The sequence below is a fragment of the Perognathus longimembris genome, chromosome 23 (genome assembly GCF_023159225.1).
Source record: "Perognathus longimembris pacificus isolate PPM17 chromosome 23, ASM2315922v1, whole genome shotgun sequence".
Taxonomy (NCBI): Eukaryota; Metazoa; Chordata; class Mammalia; order Rodentia; family Heteromyidae; genus Perognathus; species Perognathus longimembris.
This window is the reverse complement of record NC_063183.1, coordinates 6,818,817-6,836,840: the sequence shown is the minus strand read 5'-3', so window position 1 is coordinate 6,836,840 and position 18,024 is coordinate 6,818,817. Positions and strand designations below refer to the sequence as shown.

At 50.5% G+C, this 18,024-nt stretch overlaps 2 protein-coding genes across 3 annotated transcripts; one reads left to right on the top strand and one right to left on the bottom strand.

Moving 5' to 3' along the window:
* Positions 1 to 303: 303 nt before the first annotated feature.
* Positions 304 to 13,611, bottom strand: Rnf40 (ring finger protein 40). Of its 2 annotated transcripts, XR_007208830.1 has the most exons (21): positions 13,532 to 13,611; positions 13,256 to 13,459; positions 12,746 to 12,913; positions 12,485 to 12,626; positions 11,384 to 11,590; positions 10,515 to 10,636; positions 10,249 to 10,395; positions 10,078 to 10,152; positions 9,393 to 9,512; positions 9,116 to 9,295; positions 8,816 to 8,951; positions 7,221 to 7,342; positions 6,712 to 7,139; positions 6,508 to 6,625; positions 6,262 to 6,411; positions 5,880 to 6,092; positions 5,677 to 5,802; positions 4,313 to 4,453; positions 4,101 to 4,202; positions 1,257 to 1,506; positions 304 to 1,034 (listed from the first exon to the last, which is right to left on the bottom strand). XR_007208830.1 is itself a non-coding variant. In XM_048332756.1 (20 exons), the coding sequence occupies exons 2-20, from the start codon at positions 13,385 to 13,387 to the stop codon at positions 1,330 to 1,332; spliced, it is 3,006 nt and encodes a 1,001-aa protein (XP_048188713.1). In that variant the 5' UTR covers positions 13,388 to 13,459; positions 13,532 to 13,610; the 3' UTR covers positions 304 to 1,329. The 2 variants fall into 2 exon arrangements, 1 of the variants encoding a protein (XP_048188713.1); XM_048332756.1 differs by having other exon boundaries at positions 304 to 1,506; positions 13,532 to 13,610.
* Positions 13,612 to 14,154: 543 nt separating this feature from the next.
* Cfap119 (cilia and flagella associated protein 119) lies at positions 14,155 to 17,231 on the top strand. Its single transcript, XM_048332761.1, has 6 exons — positions 14,155 to 14,358; positions 14,901 to 14,932; positions 15,604 to 15,669; positions 15,774 to 15,943; positions 16,476 to 16,546; positions 16,712 to 17,231. Exons 1-6 carry the CDS (start codon positions 14,155 to 14,157, stop codon positions 16,988 to 16,990), a joined length of 822 nt encoding a protein of 273 aa, XP_048188718.1. The 3' UTR covers positions 16,991 to 17,231.
* Positions 17,232 to 18,024: the final 793 nt, after the last annotated feature.

Here is an 18,024-nt window from a genome sequence, read left to right as displayed (position 1 = left end):
GCTCCTTGCGCCTCTGGGTTAGGGCGAGTGAAGCCGTTGGGGAGACCACACTTCCCAGGACGCAGCGCGCGGCCTCTGAGCATCCCAAAGGCCAATGACCACCGGGGGGCGTGGCCAGCTGCGCCTCCTCGTAAGAGGCCGACGTGGCCGGCGCCCAGGTGCAGCGAGCTTGTTAACCTGCACCTCAGGTTCACCTGGGAACCTGAGCGCTGCTTGGCCTAAACATTCTCTTAACTGGTGGAGGAGGGGGATCTCAGACATGTGCAACCCCTCACCCCCTAGGTCAGGCATAGCAATGAAAACCTGGGATATCTGGCTGAAGGCTGGATGTTTATTTTCAACAATTAACTGCCTATATAAGACATCTCTACAGTAGAGGCAGTGTCCAAATGGGTCCCTGCACCTGTCAGCAGCCCCTTCCAGGACCCCCCCACCCCCACCCCAGGTGCTGCTATCAGACCATGGAGCTAGCCTGGGAAGGCACACAGGATCCCTAGCACAGGCTCAGTCACATGGTGTTGGGCAAAACTCTTCTACTTGGAATGATCAAAGTTGGCCCAGTGGCTGGGGCTAGTCTTCCCCTCCCCTCCCCCTCCTGGGAAGTTTCACTTGTACTGCAGTTAAGGCCACCAGGATGAAAGCAAAGTGAGGGCCAGGGATCCAGTGGAGCCTTGGAATGCAGGAGGGTAGGGCTAGGTTGGCTTGAGAGAGAAGTAGAGATTGAGGAGTTGGTTAGGAGAAACTTGATCATGGTTCAGCACTCCAAAAAGACAGTGTCCACAGCATCTAAAGAGCTTCCCAGAGGAAGACAGTGACCTCAGGGGTAGCTCCTTTAGCTCTTGGCACAAGAGCAACTCCAGTGTCCAAAGCCCTGTCCAGGACTGGTGGGTAAGTGGGTTTAGAAAGTCCCAGGAACCCAGGGCCTGTCTTAGGCAAGAGGCTGAGGCCTTGGCCCATCCCTGGTCCTTACTCTGTGTAGGCAAGTAGAGAGCCTCCTCCTGGGTGGGAAATCCCTCCTTAGGGGTTGGATGGGTCTGTGGAAAACAGTAGGAGCAGGATTAGGGCCAGATTCTAGCTCAGCTGAGTGTTCTGGGTCCCAGGAAGAGACCCCTGGGCTGCAGCTCTGCCCTTCAGCAAAGGATGGAACTGAGCCTGGCTCATCCCACTCCCATTAGCATGCACCAGTGCCACCAAGCCAACTGAACAGCCAGGGGCTTAGGGCGAAAGGGTATGGAATGGAGGGGTGGCCACTGAACCTGGGGTGGGGAGGGGCTGGGGGAACAGCCCCTCAGATCCATGGGTCTTCCAAAAGTCCCCCAAGTTTCAGGTTCAGCTGATGTAGACACGGTGGAAATCGTGGGCACCAAAGGCTGCGTTGCACTTGGGACACTTCCTCTGGCGGGCCTCATATCGACCCCGCACACACTCGAAGCAGAACACGTGGAAACACTTGGTAAGGACTGCATCCTTCTTGCGGGTGTTACAGCAAGGGCAGGTTAACCGTGCCTGCATAGGTAAAGGGACAAGCTTTGGAATAATTCTGTGTGTGTATATGTGTGCTTGTGCACACACATATGCCAGCTCTGGGGTTTGAACTCTGGACATTGTGCTCTCATTCAGCTTTCTTGCTCATAGCTAGTGCTCTACTACTTGAGCCACACACACATCCAGTTCAGCATTTTGGCAGGTTAAATGAAGATAAGAATCTCATGGACTTTCTGCCTGAACTAGATTCAAGATCATGCAGGTCTTAGTCTCCTGAGGAGCTAGGATTACAAGTATGAACCACCAGCATCCAGCTTGGAATAACTCTTCCCAGACTGTAAACTGACAGCAGGAGGTGGTCCAGGCAAACCCACCACACAATAGATGTAGCCATTCCTCACCATAACCTCAAAGGTGGGAACCAGCACTCTACAGAGTAGGGTACTGACATTCAAACACCAAGGTCTCAAAAACAGAAAGGAGTAGGGTGTCCTCTGAGACTATGAAACTGGAGTTTCACTTTCCTGCCCCACTGGCTTGCTGTGGCAAAATTCCAATCTTGTTTATCTTTTTTTTTTTTTTTTTTCGAGTCCTGGGCCTTGGACTCAGAGCCTGAGCACTGTCCTGGCTTTTTTGCTCACTCTGCCACTTGAGCGAGCCACAGCACCACTTCTGGTCGTTTTCTATATATGTGGTGCTGAGGAACTGAACCCAGGGCTTCAATGTATGCAAGGCAAGCACTCTTGCCACTAGGCCATATTCCCAGCTCCTCTTGTTTACCTTTTTTCTTCCTGTGTTTCCGAGGTGACAGCTGGGTAAGACAGTGACACCAGAAATGTGCTCTCTATCCTCAACTAGGCTGAGCTCTGCTGGGACTATACTCTCACCTGATACCTCCCACCTGACAGGTCAGACCAAGAAGATCTTGTCTTCTTCAACTCCAAACAGATATTACCCAGCTATAAGGATAGCTCAGGACTCCTTTGGCCTGCTTGACCAGCTGACTGTGTCCAGACTTCCCAGCATCCTCCTTTCTGATTGTTCAGGACCTTGCCACCAGCACCTCTGTCCCTCCAAGACCCAACTGCAGGAGTTAACTGACCTTCCTCCTCACTGCAGTGGCTGAGAGCACAGACCTAACCTCCTCCCTCTCCCAGCCCAGGAGCCATTCCCATCAAGACTACCAGTCACAGGGGCTCCTCTCACGGTACAGTTTATTTGCTGCCTTTCACACCATTCTCCTTCCAATCTCTAGGCTTTTTTCCCCTCTGCCTGTCACTTTAGCTTTGAGGTTCCAAAGGGGGAGAAGGACCTCTGACTCTTTATGCCACAGATGACCAGTCATGTGTGGCTTTCCCCTCTGCCTCTGATTTCCCCCTCCCACCAATCCCCGAAGGCCTCTAGGTACCTCGATCTCAGCTGTCATGAGTAGCTCCTGCACTCTTCCTAATGCACAAAGGAATACTTATCATTCACTTCTGAACACAAGTGTCTCCCCAGAACTGCCTTCCTGTCACTAAGCTGCCAATCTATCCCTGAGTTCGACTAATTCTGTCTCCTAAGTACCTCCTGAGCCTATCTACTATCTTGAACTAGCTAAATACTGTTTTTAACCACAGTGACTGCAATAGCCTAAAAATTTCCCAGCTTCTTGCTAGGTGCCAGTGGCTCATGTCTGTAATCCTAGCTACTCAGAAGGCTGGGAACTGAGGATCATAGTTCAAGGCAACCCAGGCAGGGACGTCCGTGAGACACTCAACCACCAAAAAGCTAGAAGTGGAGCTGTGGCTCAAGTAGCAGAATGCTAGACTTCAGGCACAGGGACAGCGTCCAGATTCTGAGTTCAAGCCCCAGGACCAGACATCTTCCCTGCATTCTAACCTCCAGATCAAATCCAGCAACACATCTGTATCTTCCTGTTTAAGTCTTTGGTGAGCCTGGAGTGTAATTCAGTTAGAGCTTGTGCTTAGTAGTATGTATATGGTCTTTGATTCCATGCCCCTGACCCCCGCCCCAACCTAAGGAAAACCAAGACAGAAATATGCTTCAAAATCTCCAAACTCCCCACAGGGAAAGACAAGATGGTCAATCTAACTCCTGACACTCTCCTGGGACTGCCATTGTCTGATCACGCCACTCCCTCCACCAACCCCAGTGGCCAGCTCTGGCCAGCATTTTCTCTTATTGTATGGTTTACACATCTACCTTTAAGCCCTTTCCCTGAATGCACTCATCCCCATTTTCCCTGGATAGCCCTTTCTTCAGATCTATTTAGAGTGACTGCCTCCGACCTCCCGGTATTTAAGGGCTTCCCTAGAATTCCCATGACCCCTGTGGTCTCTGCAACCACATTACTTATCACCAGAATGGGAGAATTAGTTGGTCACCTCCCCAGCTGACTGCCAGTCTCAAGGTCTACATCTTCTACCTCATAGCTGGGTAAACATAGTGCCTGGCACATGGCATGTACCCTGCAAGCCTTGGGCCAACTGTCTAACTCCACAGTGGTTTTTGCTGTCCTACCTTATCTCCAGGTCTCCAAAATACCCACAATTCCTCCCAACTCCTTGCTGTCATCCCTGGGTTGAAGCAACACAACTCAGCCGAAGCCCCACCTTATACTCCTTGATCTCCTCCTGAAGGATTTCATCGGCATCTGCATAAACTTCTACCTTCCTCTGCTTCTCCAGTTTGCGTCGCAGCCGAGAGATGTCCTCCTGGAATAGAGAGAGAGGAAAGGCTCAGTGCAAGGGACTTCATCTTACAGCTAGCTCTGTGCCTGCCAGGTACGATGCTGGCTTGCTTGCTCTCTCCCTGGGGAACATACCTGAGCCCTCTTGAGGTTGAAGCTCTCCTTTTCACGGGCAGCCCGGCTCTCGGCCAGGCAGGGCTGGATCTCCCGTAGCCGGGTCTGCACATGCTCCAGCTGCACCTTCAGATCCTCGGCGAGCTGGGCTGCCTCCACAGCCTGAGGTGGGTGGACAGGAAGGGGAAGCACATTTGTCTAAGTCAGGGGAGCCATGGTTCACTAATGCATCAAAATATTCTGTGTGACAAGTGTACTTTGTAGCCCTGTCTCCCTCCCCCTACTCCACCTACCCAACACTGCTCCTCACTTCATGGTGTGTGTGTGCGTGTGTGTGTGTGTGTGTGTGTGTGTTGGTATTGGGATGTGAATTCAATTGCTCAACTTTTTGCTCAAGGCTGGTGTTCTACCACTTGAGCCATGCCTCCACGCCTCCACTTCTGGCTTTCTGCTGCTAGTTGAAGAGATTGGCATCTAACAGACCTTGCTGCCTGGGCTGACTCTGAACCAATTCTCAAATCTCAGCCTTCTGAGGAGCTAGGATCACAGGCGAGAGCAAATGGATTCCTTTGGTCTCTGGGCTCCCAGTGGGCCATTCTCAGTGTTCTCTTTAGTTCTTCTAATCCACATGCACCATTTCCGTTTCCTTACATGACTATCTGTGATCTATAAACACCATTATTTATGGAATTACTAGCTTGCTATCTACTTCTCAAGACTAGATGTCCTAGCCTTTAAAGAAGGCAGGGACTCCTTTATGAGATCTAGTATGTAGCAGAGACATAGAAAATACTAAATGATTGCCAGGCACTGGTGGCTCATGCCTGTAATCCTAGCTACACAGAAGGTTGAGATTTGCTCAAAGCCAGCCCAGGCAGGAAAGTCCCTGAGACTCTTATCTCCAAGTAACTAACAGAAAACCGTAAGTGGTGCTGTGGCTCAAGTGGTAGAGTGCTAGCCTTGAGTTGAAGAAGTCAGGGGCAGCACCCAGGCCGAGTTCAAGCCCCATGAACCCCACCCCCAGCAAAAAAAAAAAAAAGAAAGAAAATACAAAATGAATTAGACAAGAATATAGCCACACAAAAGAAATGAAAATCAAAGTTAATCTAAGACTACCATAAACTAGATTTTTTAAATATTTTTTTTATCAAATGCCCATCCTGGAGCTTGAACTCAGGAATTGGGCACTGTCTCTGAGCTTTTGTACTCAAGGCTAGCACTTTTACCACTTGAGTCACATCTCCACTTTTGGCTATTTGGTGGCTAACTGCAAATTTTCCTGTATTGGATGGCTTCAAGCAGTGATTACCAGCCTCCTGGCTATCCATATCAGGTTCAGATGGGAGTTACTGGCCCAGGCCACTTCCCACACACACCAACCTCACCTTCCTTTTGTTGAGCTCCAAGGCCTGGCTACGCAGTGTCAGCTCCTTCTCCACACCGCCAAGACTGCCCTGCAAGGCCCGCTCCTTTTCCTCCAGCTTCTGTACAGTCAACAGCTGGGCATCCACCTGAGGACAAGAGCCTCAGTGCTGGGAGCCCTACCTCTCCAGCTCCACCCTCAAGCTCTTCCTTGAGCTGGCTATACCTGGGACTTGAGGCCAAGAACCTGCTCGCCCAACTCATCCTTCTCTTCGCGAAGCAACTTGTGAATCTGGTTGGCCTTTATCCGCTCTGACATCAGCTTAAAGTTGGCATCGTCCTTTTCCCGCAACTGTTGTAGCAGCCGCCCATTTTGTTCCTGCATGTCCTCAAAAGCCTGACCTGTCACATCCATCTCTGACAGCAGAGCCTCCTCCTCCTGCAAGGAGACAAGAGCAAAGTGCTAGTGGACAAGACGCTGGTGGAGAACCTCAGGAAAATGTGGCAAAGAGTAAGTGGATGAAGCCATTTAAGTGTTCCAAGAGCTGGAGGAACCTACTAGAGGCTAGAGAAGGCAGTATGAGAAGGGGGACTACAGGGGGACACACCTGCTTGGTGGCACCCAACTTGCGCTGCAGGTGTTCGATCTGCTCCTCAGCCTGACGGATGCGCCTCAGGGCATCCTCATCAGCAATCTTCTTGCTCTCCCTTCGATCCCTCTCCTCCAGTTCCCGGATACGGCTCCTTAGCTCATCAACCTACAACAGAAGGATCTGTCCCTGAACTAGGCCTGTTCTGGCGGGAAGTCCGCAGCGAGCCCCTCAGCACACTCCATCAGCCCCAGCTGCCCTCACCTCAGCCTTGGCCTTGCGTTCAGCCGCCATGAGCTGCACCTTGTCCCGCTGCTCCTTGGGGGCTGATTTATACATGTCGAGCAGCAGCTTCATCTCCTTCTGGCTCTCTTGGGCCTTCCTGGGGAGGGTATAGGAGGCAGGCTCAGTATGCCAGGTGACAGGCCCCTTGTCAGAGCTAGTGAAGGGACAGCAACAAGGCCTCACTTGAGCTCCGCTCGAAGTCCTCTGAGTAGATCTGATTCTTTTCTCTTGGCTTCTTCTAATTTGGCCTTCTCTCGATCCACCCTTGAGAGAGCTGAGGCTACAGGTGGGGTTCCCACGCCTGGCCCTTCTCGTTCCCGAAGTTCCCTTTTGGGCCTGGCCTCAGGTTCTCGACCCCTGGAAGAGGGGCCTTGGGCCCCAGGAGGTAGGGCCTGAGCATCCTCTTCGGAGGGAATCAGCTCCTCTTTCTTCACTGAGGAGGTAGTGGTGGTGGCACCAGGCACTAAAGCCACCTCCTTCCTGCTGTCAGGAGTACCCACAGGGCCTGGCCCACACTCTTCTTTCCCTGGGGCTGGGGCACTGAGGACAGAGTCATCAGGATGACCCAGGCTGGGGATGGGGTGGGTGGAGCCACTGGCTTGGGCCCGGAGCTGCAAAAACACAAAGGAACAGGGATAAGCCAGTGCTCACTGGGGTCTAGCCAGGGCCTTCCCTAGGCATCCCTTCCTCACCTTGCCAATCTCAGCCTGCACTTCTCGAAGCTTCCGCTTATATCGCTGGGCATCCCCTTTTAGCTGGTGGTTGTGGTTCTGGAGACTGCTAATCAGGTGACGCATCTCCCGATTGATGGGCCCTGGGAAAGGGAAATAAGGTTATCACACTGTCCCTCCTCATTAGGGCCTCAACCCTTCAGTAGGGAAGGGGCTGAACCAGTCAGCATTCCTATTGTGCAGAAAGGTTTCACCCTTCAGTAAATAACGTAGACTTGAAGAAAACTCATCGGAGTTATCGTGACACTGCCTGTTCTCATGTTATTTGTGCTAAGGTAATTTTTCAATACCTCCAAATTTCCTTCCATGGAACAGTTAACTAACATTCACAGAAGTTCCTCAATTTCTTTTGTTTGGTTTTGTTTTTTTGCCAGTCCTGGGGCTTGAACTCAGGGCCTGAGCACTGTCCCTGGCTTCTTTTTGTTCAAGGCTAGCACTCTGCCACTTGAGCCACAGTGCCACTTCCGGCATTTTTCTATATATGTGGTGCTGAAGAATCAAACCCAGGGCTTCATGTATATGAGGCGACCTCAATTCCTTTTGGATACTTAAACAACTGACACCCTCTCCTTTACATATGGTCTGTCTCCCCAGCCCAAACTGCAACACTCTCTCTGGATACTTTTTCTTTTCCTGCAGCATATTTCATGTTACCTTTACCACTAACATACACATTTCATTTCTCCTTTGATGTCTGTCTTTCCTCTATTAGAACCTGCCCCGCAATGGCAGGGATTCTCTATGTTCTGTCCATTGGCACAACCTCAACGCCTAGATAACTGATGGTACTCAATAAATCTTGTGGCTGGGTATCGGTGGCTCATACTTGTAACTCTAGCTACTCAAAAGATGGGAATATAAGGGATATATCATGGCTCAAAGCCAGCCTAGGCAGGAAAGGCTATGAGACTCTCATCTCTAATAAGCCAGCAGAAAATTAACCACTGTGGCACCGTGGCTCAAAGTGGGCATTAGAACAAAGGAGCGCAGAGACAGCATCCAGGCCCCAAATTCAAGCACCATGATTGACAAAACAAAAACAAAAATCTTTTTTTTTTTTTTGGGGGGGGGGGGCCAGTCCTGGGGCTTGGACTCAGGGCCTGAGCACTGTCCCTGGCTTCTTCTTGCTCAAGGCTAGCACTCTGCCACTTGAGCCACAGCGCCACTTCTGGCCATTTTCTGTATATGTGGTGCTGGGGAATCGAACCCAGGGCCTCCTGTATACGAGGCAAGCACTCTTGCCACTAGGCCATATCCCCAGCCCCAAACAAAAATCTTATGAAACAAATGTCTTAGAGACACCAGAAGCCAGAGAAGCCCAGAAAAAACAACTGGTGACAGCTCCTGAGTTCTGAGTAGCTATGCCGGGCCTGCTCCTTCAGCCTCCCTCCCCATCTGCTGCAATCCTAAGTCTGGGTACCCCCTTGGGTATTCTTGTTTGCCACAGGGTACGGAGGCTCTGTGAAAGTAAAGGGCTCAACCTCTTGCATGTGCACAAGCAATGGCCCTGTCAGCAAGGTCCAATACTCCCAAATAAGTGCTGTCTCACCACCTACCTGCCTGCTCGTTGGCAGCCAAGTTCTGTTCAAACTCAATGCGCAGCATCTCATACTCCTTGCGCACCTGGGCCAGCGTGTCTTCTAGCTGGATGACCTCCGTGCGCAGCTTCTTCTGCAGCCCCAGCTCATCACTCTATAGGGTGTGGCGAGTTAGAGACGCATGTACCTCTCAGCCCCACCCCAGGCCTCAGGAAGAAATTTGTGCCCTAGGGATCCTGGGCAAGCATGCAAGGCCTCAGAAATACAGGAATGCCCTAACTCTAAGGGTGTGGCTCTCAATTCATCCCAGGGCCATACCTCCATGTGCTCAATGTGTCTCAAGTGAGAGTTCTTGGTGGCCAACAGCAGTCCCCGGGCCTCGTCCAGCTGGGTCTTCACTTGTAGAGACTCGTTGTAAAGCAGGGAGAACTGGGCCTGAAGCATTCGGTACTCCCCTGTCTCTCGAACCACCTCTTCAGGAAGGCTCCGCAAGGCCACCTGGAGGTGAAGATGCCACAAAGGATTCAAGGGTGCATGAGGACTCAAGAGTAAGTCCTTACCTTGTATCCCCCACATCCTCACAGCCACAGCCTACCTTGAGGCGTTCATTCGTCCGCACAGCCCCCTGAAGCTCTGTCTGCAACTTCTCCAGTTCTGCCATGCGGCTGTTGGCCAATTCTTGGTTTTCCTCCAACTCTGCATTCAACATCTCAAACTAAGGAGTGGGAGGGGCTGTGATAGCAGAGCCAGGAGGGTGATGGTCTCCTCATCACCCACAACCCAAGTGCGGGGCACTGATAAGATTCTGAAGCCCTAAACCAACGGCTTTCTTAAGGCACCCAGGAGAGGTGGGAGAAAAATTCTGCATGTGAGTACTGAATACTAAGGACTAGGGTTCTAAAGACTGAAGAATCCAGGGGCACAGTGCAAGTGGCAAAGCCTAGCAAACCTTGAGTTCAAACATCAGTAACCACAAAAAACAACAACAAAACGGAAGCAGCAGCTGAAGTAAAGGGAAAACAGCATGGGGGCCACAGAATGCCAACAGATGTCTAATATCCTACTTGTTTCTTTTCTGGGCTTTCTCTCTGTGCTGTCATGGAAGTTTTGTCCTGTCATGTCCTCTATAATATGCCTAGTGCTTAGCACTTAGGTGTTTAGGAATTACTTAATAAGTAAATGAAAGAGCTGCAGGAGTGACAGGGATGGGGCTCAGAGGTAGATGGCTGCCCTTTGTGAGAAGAAGATGCTAACAGGGCAAGAAGGATGCTGATGCTCACCTTTTGCATGTTGAGTGTGATCTGACCCCCCTGGAAGCCTGAGGAGCTCCCAGAGACATAGTAGCCAGAGTTGAGCTGTGGAAGGAAGAGACAGATGATGGATGTGAAAGGTAGAAGCTAGGGCCCAAAGCTCCCAGCCCTGGCTCCATCTGCCAAGCCCTGCAGCCATACCTGCTCCAAAGCTTCTGCTAGGTGCTTATTGAGCTTTTGTTCTCGCTTGCGCAGCTTCTCAATGTCCCACTTCAGATCCTCCACTGTTGTCTCCATCTCAAGCACCTTAGTCTCTGATGATGTTACTTTATCCTGGAGCTCAGAGTACTAGACATAATGGAGGAACACACAATGAGATAAGGACTTGTTTCTTGAGATCCTCAAGTAACCATTTAACCCATACCCTGCTGCAGTTCTGATTCCACCCCCAAAAAACCAAGTCCTACCTCCAATGAGATGCGATGGTGCTTCTCCTGAAGCTGAGTGGCCAAGTCCTGCAGCCGCCGGTTCTCACGCCCCAGCTCCCGGGTGTGTGCCCGTGCCACTTCGCTGGGGGGCTCATTATCCCCTGAGAAGGCAAGGCCCAGGTAAGAGCCAAGCCCTGGGCAATGGGGCAAGCACTAACTCATTCTGGAATCTGCTATGTACAGTGTGATCCACCAGCTATCTTGCCAATTTTTCATGACAAAGCCAGGAGTCTTTATCCCCACTGCATAGAGAAGGAAAGCAGCTCAGAAAATAGAATTTTCCTAGAAAGTACAGGCTAGGGAGACAGCACTAAGGCTGGGAAAGGTCTATCACCTAGGCATTTGCTGCTCTGCCTGTGGGTCACTAGCTGCCCCCTAAGTTTACACGACATTCTCCAGAGAGACCTGCAGCTAGAAGCAGGGCACTGGTGGCTCAGGCCTATAATTCTAGCTTCTCAGAAGGCTGAGATCTGAGGATCATGGTCCAAAGCCAGGATGGGCAGGAAAGCCCATGAGACTCATCTTCAATTAACCATCAAAGAGCAGAAAGTGGATCTGTGTCTCAAGTGGTTGAGTGCTGGCCTGAAGCACAAAAGCTCAAGGACAGCACCCAGGCCCTGTCCCAGGACCAGTGCACACACACACACTCCACCCACCTCTCTGGAGTTCAATTCCATAAATGAAAGCTGGAGTTCCCATTTCATAGACTAACCCTTTCTATCATGAGGATGGCTTATTCCTTGGACTTGAGAAATTTGTGGGACTTTTTTTTTTGGGGGGGGGAATGGATGAGCATAAAGATGGAGGTGGATACAGACAACTCTAGTGAAGGGGCACTAGGAACTAACCCCGGCTGTACACTCGCTGACAAAGTTCCTCCACTCGGCGCTGTAGGCGGTCTGAGGCCTCTACTACTCGGGACACTGCTGCCTTGGAAAACTCCATCCGTCCCTGCAGTTGCAGTTCCACTTCTTCGTTGCTGCTGGCACCCAGTGCCACCACAAAAGCCAAGGCCGGCTCACTAAGAGGGGGTCTCAGTTGCATTGGCAAGGCCTCTAGGAGAGATAACCAAATACCCATGAGAATAACAGTAGCAGTAACCACCAGTCAGTACCAAGCTCCAGAATGGGTCCTTCAACACTCCATGGCTCACTTAACAAAATGTGTAGTGGTTATTCCTACCTTGAAAGTGGCACCACTGTTTAAATAATCCTCAAAGCTACAGAATTGCTAAATCCCTTCCTCAGTCTAAACTACCCCACACACATACCACATTCATTCCCATTTAGGGCCCCGATGCCAGACATTGATGACTCACATCTATATTCCTCACTACTGAGATCTGAGGATTGCACTTCAAAGCCGGCTGGAGCAGGAAAGTCCACGAGACTCTTATCTCCAATGAACCACCAGAAAACTTGATGTGGTGTTGTGGCTCAAAGTGGTAGAGCACTAGCTTTGAGAAAACAAGCTCAAGGACAGTGCCTAGGCCCTGAGTTCAAGCCCTATGACGGGGAGTGGAGGGAGGGGATTCCTCCCTGCAAAGGGAGAGATGACAATCCAAAAAGAATTGTACTCATTACATGACTTATGAAATGGTAACCTCTGCCTTAATAAAAGCAATAAGATTGTACTAAAAAAATTCCTCCCTGATGAACAATAATATTTCTGCTTGTCTCTCATTTGATCACATCTAGAACAGTGGTAAGTACATGGCTGATGCTTAGTTATTCCTTTAGCATTATTCAAGTATCAATATCAATAGCACTCTGAATCAAGTTAGACAAGTTAGTCCTTTTACCCACTGTACTTTACTAACCCCAAACATGAAATCAACTTTTCAGAGGTGGCAGCAGGAGTGGGAAATTTAGGAGTTTGTCCTCAAAGGCCTCTTTTCCCCAAGACCTTTCCCAGTACATAAGCTGTCAAGATCCTAAAGTCTGTCCTACCCCTCAGATCCGAAGTCCCTGGCTCTGTGAGTGGGATCACATCACGAGTAGGCCCCTCCTGGGCCCCAGGTGTCTCTGTCCCTGCAGAAATGTCCCTCTGATTCTCATGGCACCGGAGAAGGGCTTCCACAGTTTCATCCAGCTGAAGGGAGAAAAGCATCAGAAAGGTTATGAATCTCTCATTTCCAACATGACATTCTTTTCTCAGAAGGGCTGAGAATTTGCAGTTGAATCAAGAGCAGATCCTGGAAAGCAATGCACCTGGGCCCAGTAGCGATTAACAATGAGGAGAGTAGCATCATCTGTGGCCTGCCGCTTCTCCAATTTTTCAATTCTTTCTCGGAGTTCATCTTCACAAGCTTGACGCTGTTCCAACCGCTCAGCCAGTTTCTTGTTCTTGAACTGCAGAACCTTCAAGTCCATCTCCTCCTAGGGAAAAAAAAACAAAGAGGATGAGGACACTTTCAGGCAAGACTCAGAAACCTAGAGACAAAGGAGAACAACTGGAACACATGGGAGAGAGGATCTAAAGAGTCTCAGACATAAGAGGAGGCTCATATTCTGCTTCTGCCTCTCTACCTTTGTAAATCTGAGGCTTTTGATAGAATTCACACGCCCTCTGGGGTCCTGTTTGTCTACCACGCGTTCCGGGCTTCCTTTGATAGTAAGTGCTGTAAAGTGGACCTTGCTAAGCTTGGAAAACTGGTAGCAAGATTCTGGACAGTTTAGGTGGAGACCAGAGAAATGGCATTCTAGGAAAAGCCCACGAACCGTGGAAGAGATGCCCCCAAGACGAATGGGCTCAATTAGAGTGGTTGTAGTCTTCTCCTCACGGCTCAGCTTCTTCTCTGGGGGCCCTGAGCCCCCGTCGCCGGCGGCGCGTTTGTTGCCGGGCCCAGACATAGTTGCGACGGCGAGGAGTGGCGCAAGGTCCCTCGAGGGGCGTCAGGAGGACGGTGGCGACACTTCCGTCACCTGGAAAAGACAGAGAACACAGACGTAGAAGCGGCCAGTCTTCTGAACCCCTGAACCGCCTCCGCTGTGCACACCTGCGGAATCCAGCCTCCGTGGGCCCCGGGGCCTCACCAACAGCAGACTCAACCTAGCGCCGCCATCTTGGATTTCACCGGACGTCGCCGGCCTCCAAGACCCACGGCGCAGGCGCCGGAGGCGGTACCGGATGTGACGAAACGCCTTCATTTTCTGTTTTTATTGGTCGCGCTGGGTCCCGCCTGTCGGGTAGTGTCATTTCTTCCGGAAAGCGTCTGGTTTCTCTCAGGGATTGGCCAGAGGGTGGTTTCCATAGTAACTGCCACCACACTCCTCTTTCCTGCCCCAGGCACTGAACCAGCCCCGCTAACAACACCTTTCAAGGGGGCATCAAGGTGGGCAGCACTTGCATTTCCTTACGCACGCGCGTATCTTCTCCTTGGAGTGTATCTGAAATTGCTACCGTCCTCCTTCCTTTCCTTTTTCCTTCCCAAGCCTCCCTAGCAACCATCACCACGGAGGGCGGGAAGACGCCCTCACCGCGGATTGGCTGCGTCCACCCCCGGCCGCACTGATTAGCTGCAGGATCGCAGGCGGCCGAGCGTCGGCAATCGCGGCGGCAGGTCCTGTACCCCGACCCTGGCCCGGGGAGTTTATGCTGTCTCTGCACCGAGGACAAGATGATTAGCTCTAAGTCCACCCACGTCCTAGGAACGAGGGCGCGGTCATTGTCTGAACACCTCTCTGAACTGCAGCGGGAACTAGAGAAGGGTCACAGCTCGATGAGTGGACTGGCACAGACCACAACCGAGATACGGACCGATTCGTCCACCGCGGTCTCCGCCTTGGTGGGGATGGAAGACCCTACAGCCAACTTGTTCCCGGTGAGAGCAGGACACAGTGATCCGTTAGTGAATGTTTATAACAGCGCCACCCTTGGCCGGGCGCCCGGTGGCTCACGCCTGTAATCCTAGCTACTCTGGAGGCTAAGATCTGAGGATGGCTGTTCAAAGCCAAACCCGGCAAGCCTGAGATTCCAATTGACTGGAAAAATGACAGAAATGAAGCTGTGGCCCAAGTGGTAGATCGATAGCCTTGAGCAAAAACGCCCGGGGACAGCATGCAGGCCCGCAGTTCAAGCCTAGGACCGGCACCGCCCCCACTCCCACCCCCAAATAAAGCGCCATCTTTCATTACATTTCTCCCACCACTTTGGTAAAATGAGGAAAGGGGTGTGTGTGGATATGTGCCCTAATTGTTAATATGCGATAAATAATACTTAGGGCCTGTGACTCCCCCCACCCCCTCCTGCCCTCAGTGCCCTATAGTCCCAGAAATGAGAAAGTGCCCTATAGCACTCAGCCCCACTGGAACTTCACAACCCAGAGGGGCCAAGTACCGCAATCAATCCGCCTTCTTTCCGCAGCCACCGTTGCCCCAGCCTGGGATCTGCATGTGGTGAGTGTGAAGGACCTTGGGAAAACGCTGCACCTCATACATGCATTATTCCTTTAGTGACTCCCCAACAGTCCTGCCCAGCAGCCAGAGGCACTCCCAATTTCCAGATGAGACTGAGGCTCATAGATGCAATTCTCCAGACTCCTCAGTCTCAAGTGGCAATGTGAGAAGACAAAGACTGAGGGTGTAAATGGCATATCATAGTTGTACACATGAGGATACTGAGGCCTGCAGTAGAGATTTCACCAGGATCATACAACAAAATAGTGGTACAGACAGTAACTTACTTTCTAGCTATAGCCTTTATAGAGAGAATCCTTAGGGCTCATCTAGGCCATGTCCCTCATTTACAAAGAAAATGAAGCCCACAGAGCAAAGTGACTTGCCAAAAGTTTAAAACAATGTGTTATCAAAGAGCCAGACTTTAAAACTTACATCTTGGGCTGGGCTGAAGCTCAGTGGCAAAGTACTTGCCTAGAAAGTGCAACGTCCTGGGTTTGATTCCCAGTACCAAAAAAAGAAAAGACAAAAAAAAAACAACAACAACAAAACAAACAAAAGAACCCCAAACTTAGATCTTCCCATTTCCAGTCTGATGGTCTAAGTAACCAGATAGTCCTGTTTTGAAACTAACGTACTTCAGTGCTTTGTTTCCCCCTTTCATCTGACAGGAAATATCTGGATATTCATTCCATGCAAAGGCTGGAGAAGACAGCCACCCTGGAGGAGATGAGGGAGTATGGGACTAGAAGTGGGGTGGGGGAGAGCAATGAGGGAGGGTAGATATGATGAATGTAGGGTGATGACAGAGCAGTTGTTACTCCTTCCTTTCCCTCCCAAGGGTACTGACTGAGCTCTTGGAGCTTGGCAGTCCTGAACAGAGTCTGCGGGATGCCATCACCCTGGACCTCTTCTCCCATGCACTCATCTTCTGCCGCCAGCAGGGCTTCTCACTAGAGCAGATGTCAGCAGCTTGTGCCATACTCCAAGATCTTCACAAGGCCTGTGTTGGTGAGAGGGACATGGCTACCAGAAAGTTTGAGTTCCAGGATTAGGCTGGCACAAATGACCATGAGCAGAAATAGGGAAATCACCACCTTGAATCTTTATTCCACCATTACTAGTATTATTGCATGCCAGTTATTGCCTTTGAAATTCTGTTTCCTTATAAGTTACACAGCACTAGCTTTATGGGACTGTTCTGAGAAATATGTAAATATATACCATTGTGCTAAATAAAATAGTTTTTGTGTTTTCCTAAAATAGTTTTTGTGTTTGAGGGTGTTTAATAATAGCTGAAATGATATTATTCCCTGGTTTATTTGTCATTCCATTAGAGTATAAGTTTCCAAAGGTAGGACTTTTGTCTTGTTGGGCACCTTAAACAGTACATAGTAAGGGTCAGTTAAGTGAGTTTAAGGGAACAAGCCAGGATTTAAGCCTAGCTCTGTCCACCACTGAAACTCACACTCCATTAAGTTTTAAGAGATGAAGGGATGAAGAGGGAAAAGAACTCATGGCTGCACCTTGCTTTCCCTACCAGCAACCCCTTTGGGCAACGTGGAGGAATGCTACCGCTACTTTACCAGTGTTCTTTTTTGCCATGGAGTCAGGGTCAGTACCCTGGAGTACCCATCACCCTTTCCCAGGGCCTAACCTAATTTCCTGCTCATCATGCTTCTTTGAAGGCCATTACTCTGCTCCTAGATAGCTGGGCTTTAGAGAAAGGGCCAGGCTTCTGGAAGCCATTGACAGTCTAACTCCTAGTCCTTACCACAGCGCCCCCCCTTCAGCATTGACCTTTTTAAGGAGGAACAGCTTCTGGCCCTGGCTGACTACGTGGTCAACACCTACTTCCGCCACTTCAAGCTCTACAAATATGTCTTCACCCCCCAGGTACTGGCAATGGGCTTGCAAGAGGCTATCTCCATCTTTCCCTTTCCCTCAGAGCAGGTGCCTTTCTCTCAGCATCCTCGTTCCTGTCTCTTCCCAGGTGCGGCTGGATCTATCTTTGGATTACTTGGGGCTAGAGCCACCCAAGCCCCAGCCAGAGGGTAAGATGTGTACCAGAGTAGCAGGGAAGGGGCTAGCCCATGGCTGGAGCCAATACCTCTTCCTGTTTCTGGCTCAGTGAAAGAAGAGGACATGGAAGAAGAGCGAGTTATTCCAGAGGGGAAGGAGACAGAGGAAGCAGCAGAGCTAGAGAAAAAGCCAAGTGAGTACCAGGGGAGGTCAGGGTGCCCTGCAACTCAAGAGCCATTGTGAAATGGTGGATTTGCACCACCTCAGTCCTTCAGACATGTAGTTTTTTTTTTTTTTGGCCAGTCCTGGGGCCTGGACTTAGGGCCTGAGCACTGTCCCTGGCTTCTTTTTGCTCAAGGCTAGCACTCTGCCACTTGAGCCACAGCGCCACTTCTGGCCGTTTTCTGTATATGTGGTGCTGGGGAATTGAACCCAGGGCCTCATGTATAAGAGACAAGCACTCTTGCCACTAGGCCATATCCCTAGCCCCCAGACATATAGTTCCTGTCAGTGTCCTCTCTGATTCCTAGTGCAGAGTCCACAATGACAAATACATAAGAGCACCTGCTCCGGGGAAGGGGGTACAGCAAAACAGGTGGCTCTAGGAGAGGATGATTAGAAAACCATCCACAATAATAGCTAGCAGAGATCTGGCAACACTATGTACTCCTATGTGCTGGATGTCAAAACTATTCACTTTTTTTTTTTTTTTTTTTTTGCCAGTCCTAGGCCTTGGACTCGGCCTGAGCACTGTCCCTGGCTTCTTTTTGCTCAAGGCTAGCACTCTGCCACTTGAGCCACAGTGCCACTTCTGGCCATTTTCTATACATGTGGTGCTGGGGAATCGAACCCAGGGCTTCATGTATACAAGGCAAGCACTCTTGCCACTAGGCCATATTCCCAGCCCCAAGACTATTCACTTTACCAAGGCATGCAGAGGATCACTAACCTGCCTACAGCCAAACAGCTAGTCAGGTAGCTGTTAAACTACCAAGACCAGCAGCTGGTCCTACTGGAAGAGGATGCTGCTGCAGTAAGTGATTCTATGCTAATGCCTTCTAAAATGTGAT

Coding starts and splice junctions, on each gene's coding strand:
- Cfap119 (XM_048332761.1), top strand. CDS start 14,155: ATGATTAGCTCTAAGTCCACCCACGTCCTAGGAACGAGGGCGCGGTCA. Junction 15,944..16,475: donor TCTTCACAAGGCCTGTGTTG/GTGAGAGGGACA, acceptor TTTCCCTACCAG/CAACCCCTTTGGGCAACGTG. Junction 16,547..16,711: donor TTTTTTGCCATGGAGTCAGG/GTCAGTACCCTG, acceptor TCCTTACCACAG/CGCCCCCCCTTCAGCATTGA.
- Rnf40 (XM_048332756.1), bottom strand. CDS start 13,387: ATGTCTGGGCCCGGCAACAAACGCGCCGCCGGCGACGGGGGCTCAGGG. Junction 7,140..7,220: donor TGCAGGCTGAGATTGGCAAG/GTGAGGAAGGGA, acceptor GTGTTTTTGCAG/CTCCGGGCCCAAGCCAGTGG. Junction 1,507..4,100: donor AGGAGATCAAGGAGTATAAG/GTGGGGCTTCGG, acceptor TTACCTATGCAG/GCACGGTTAACCTGCCCTTG.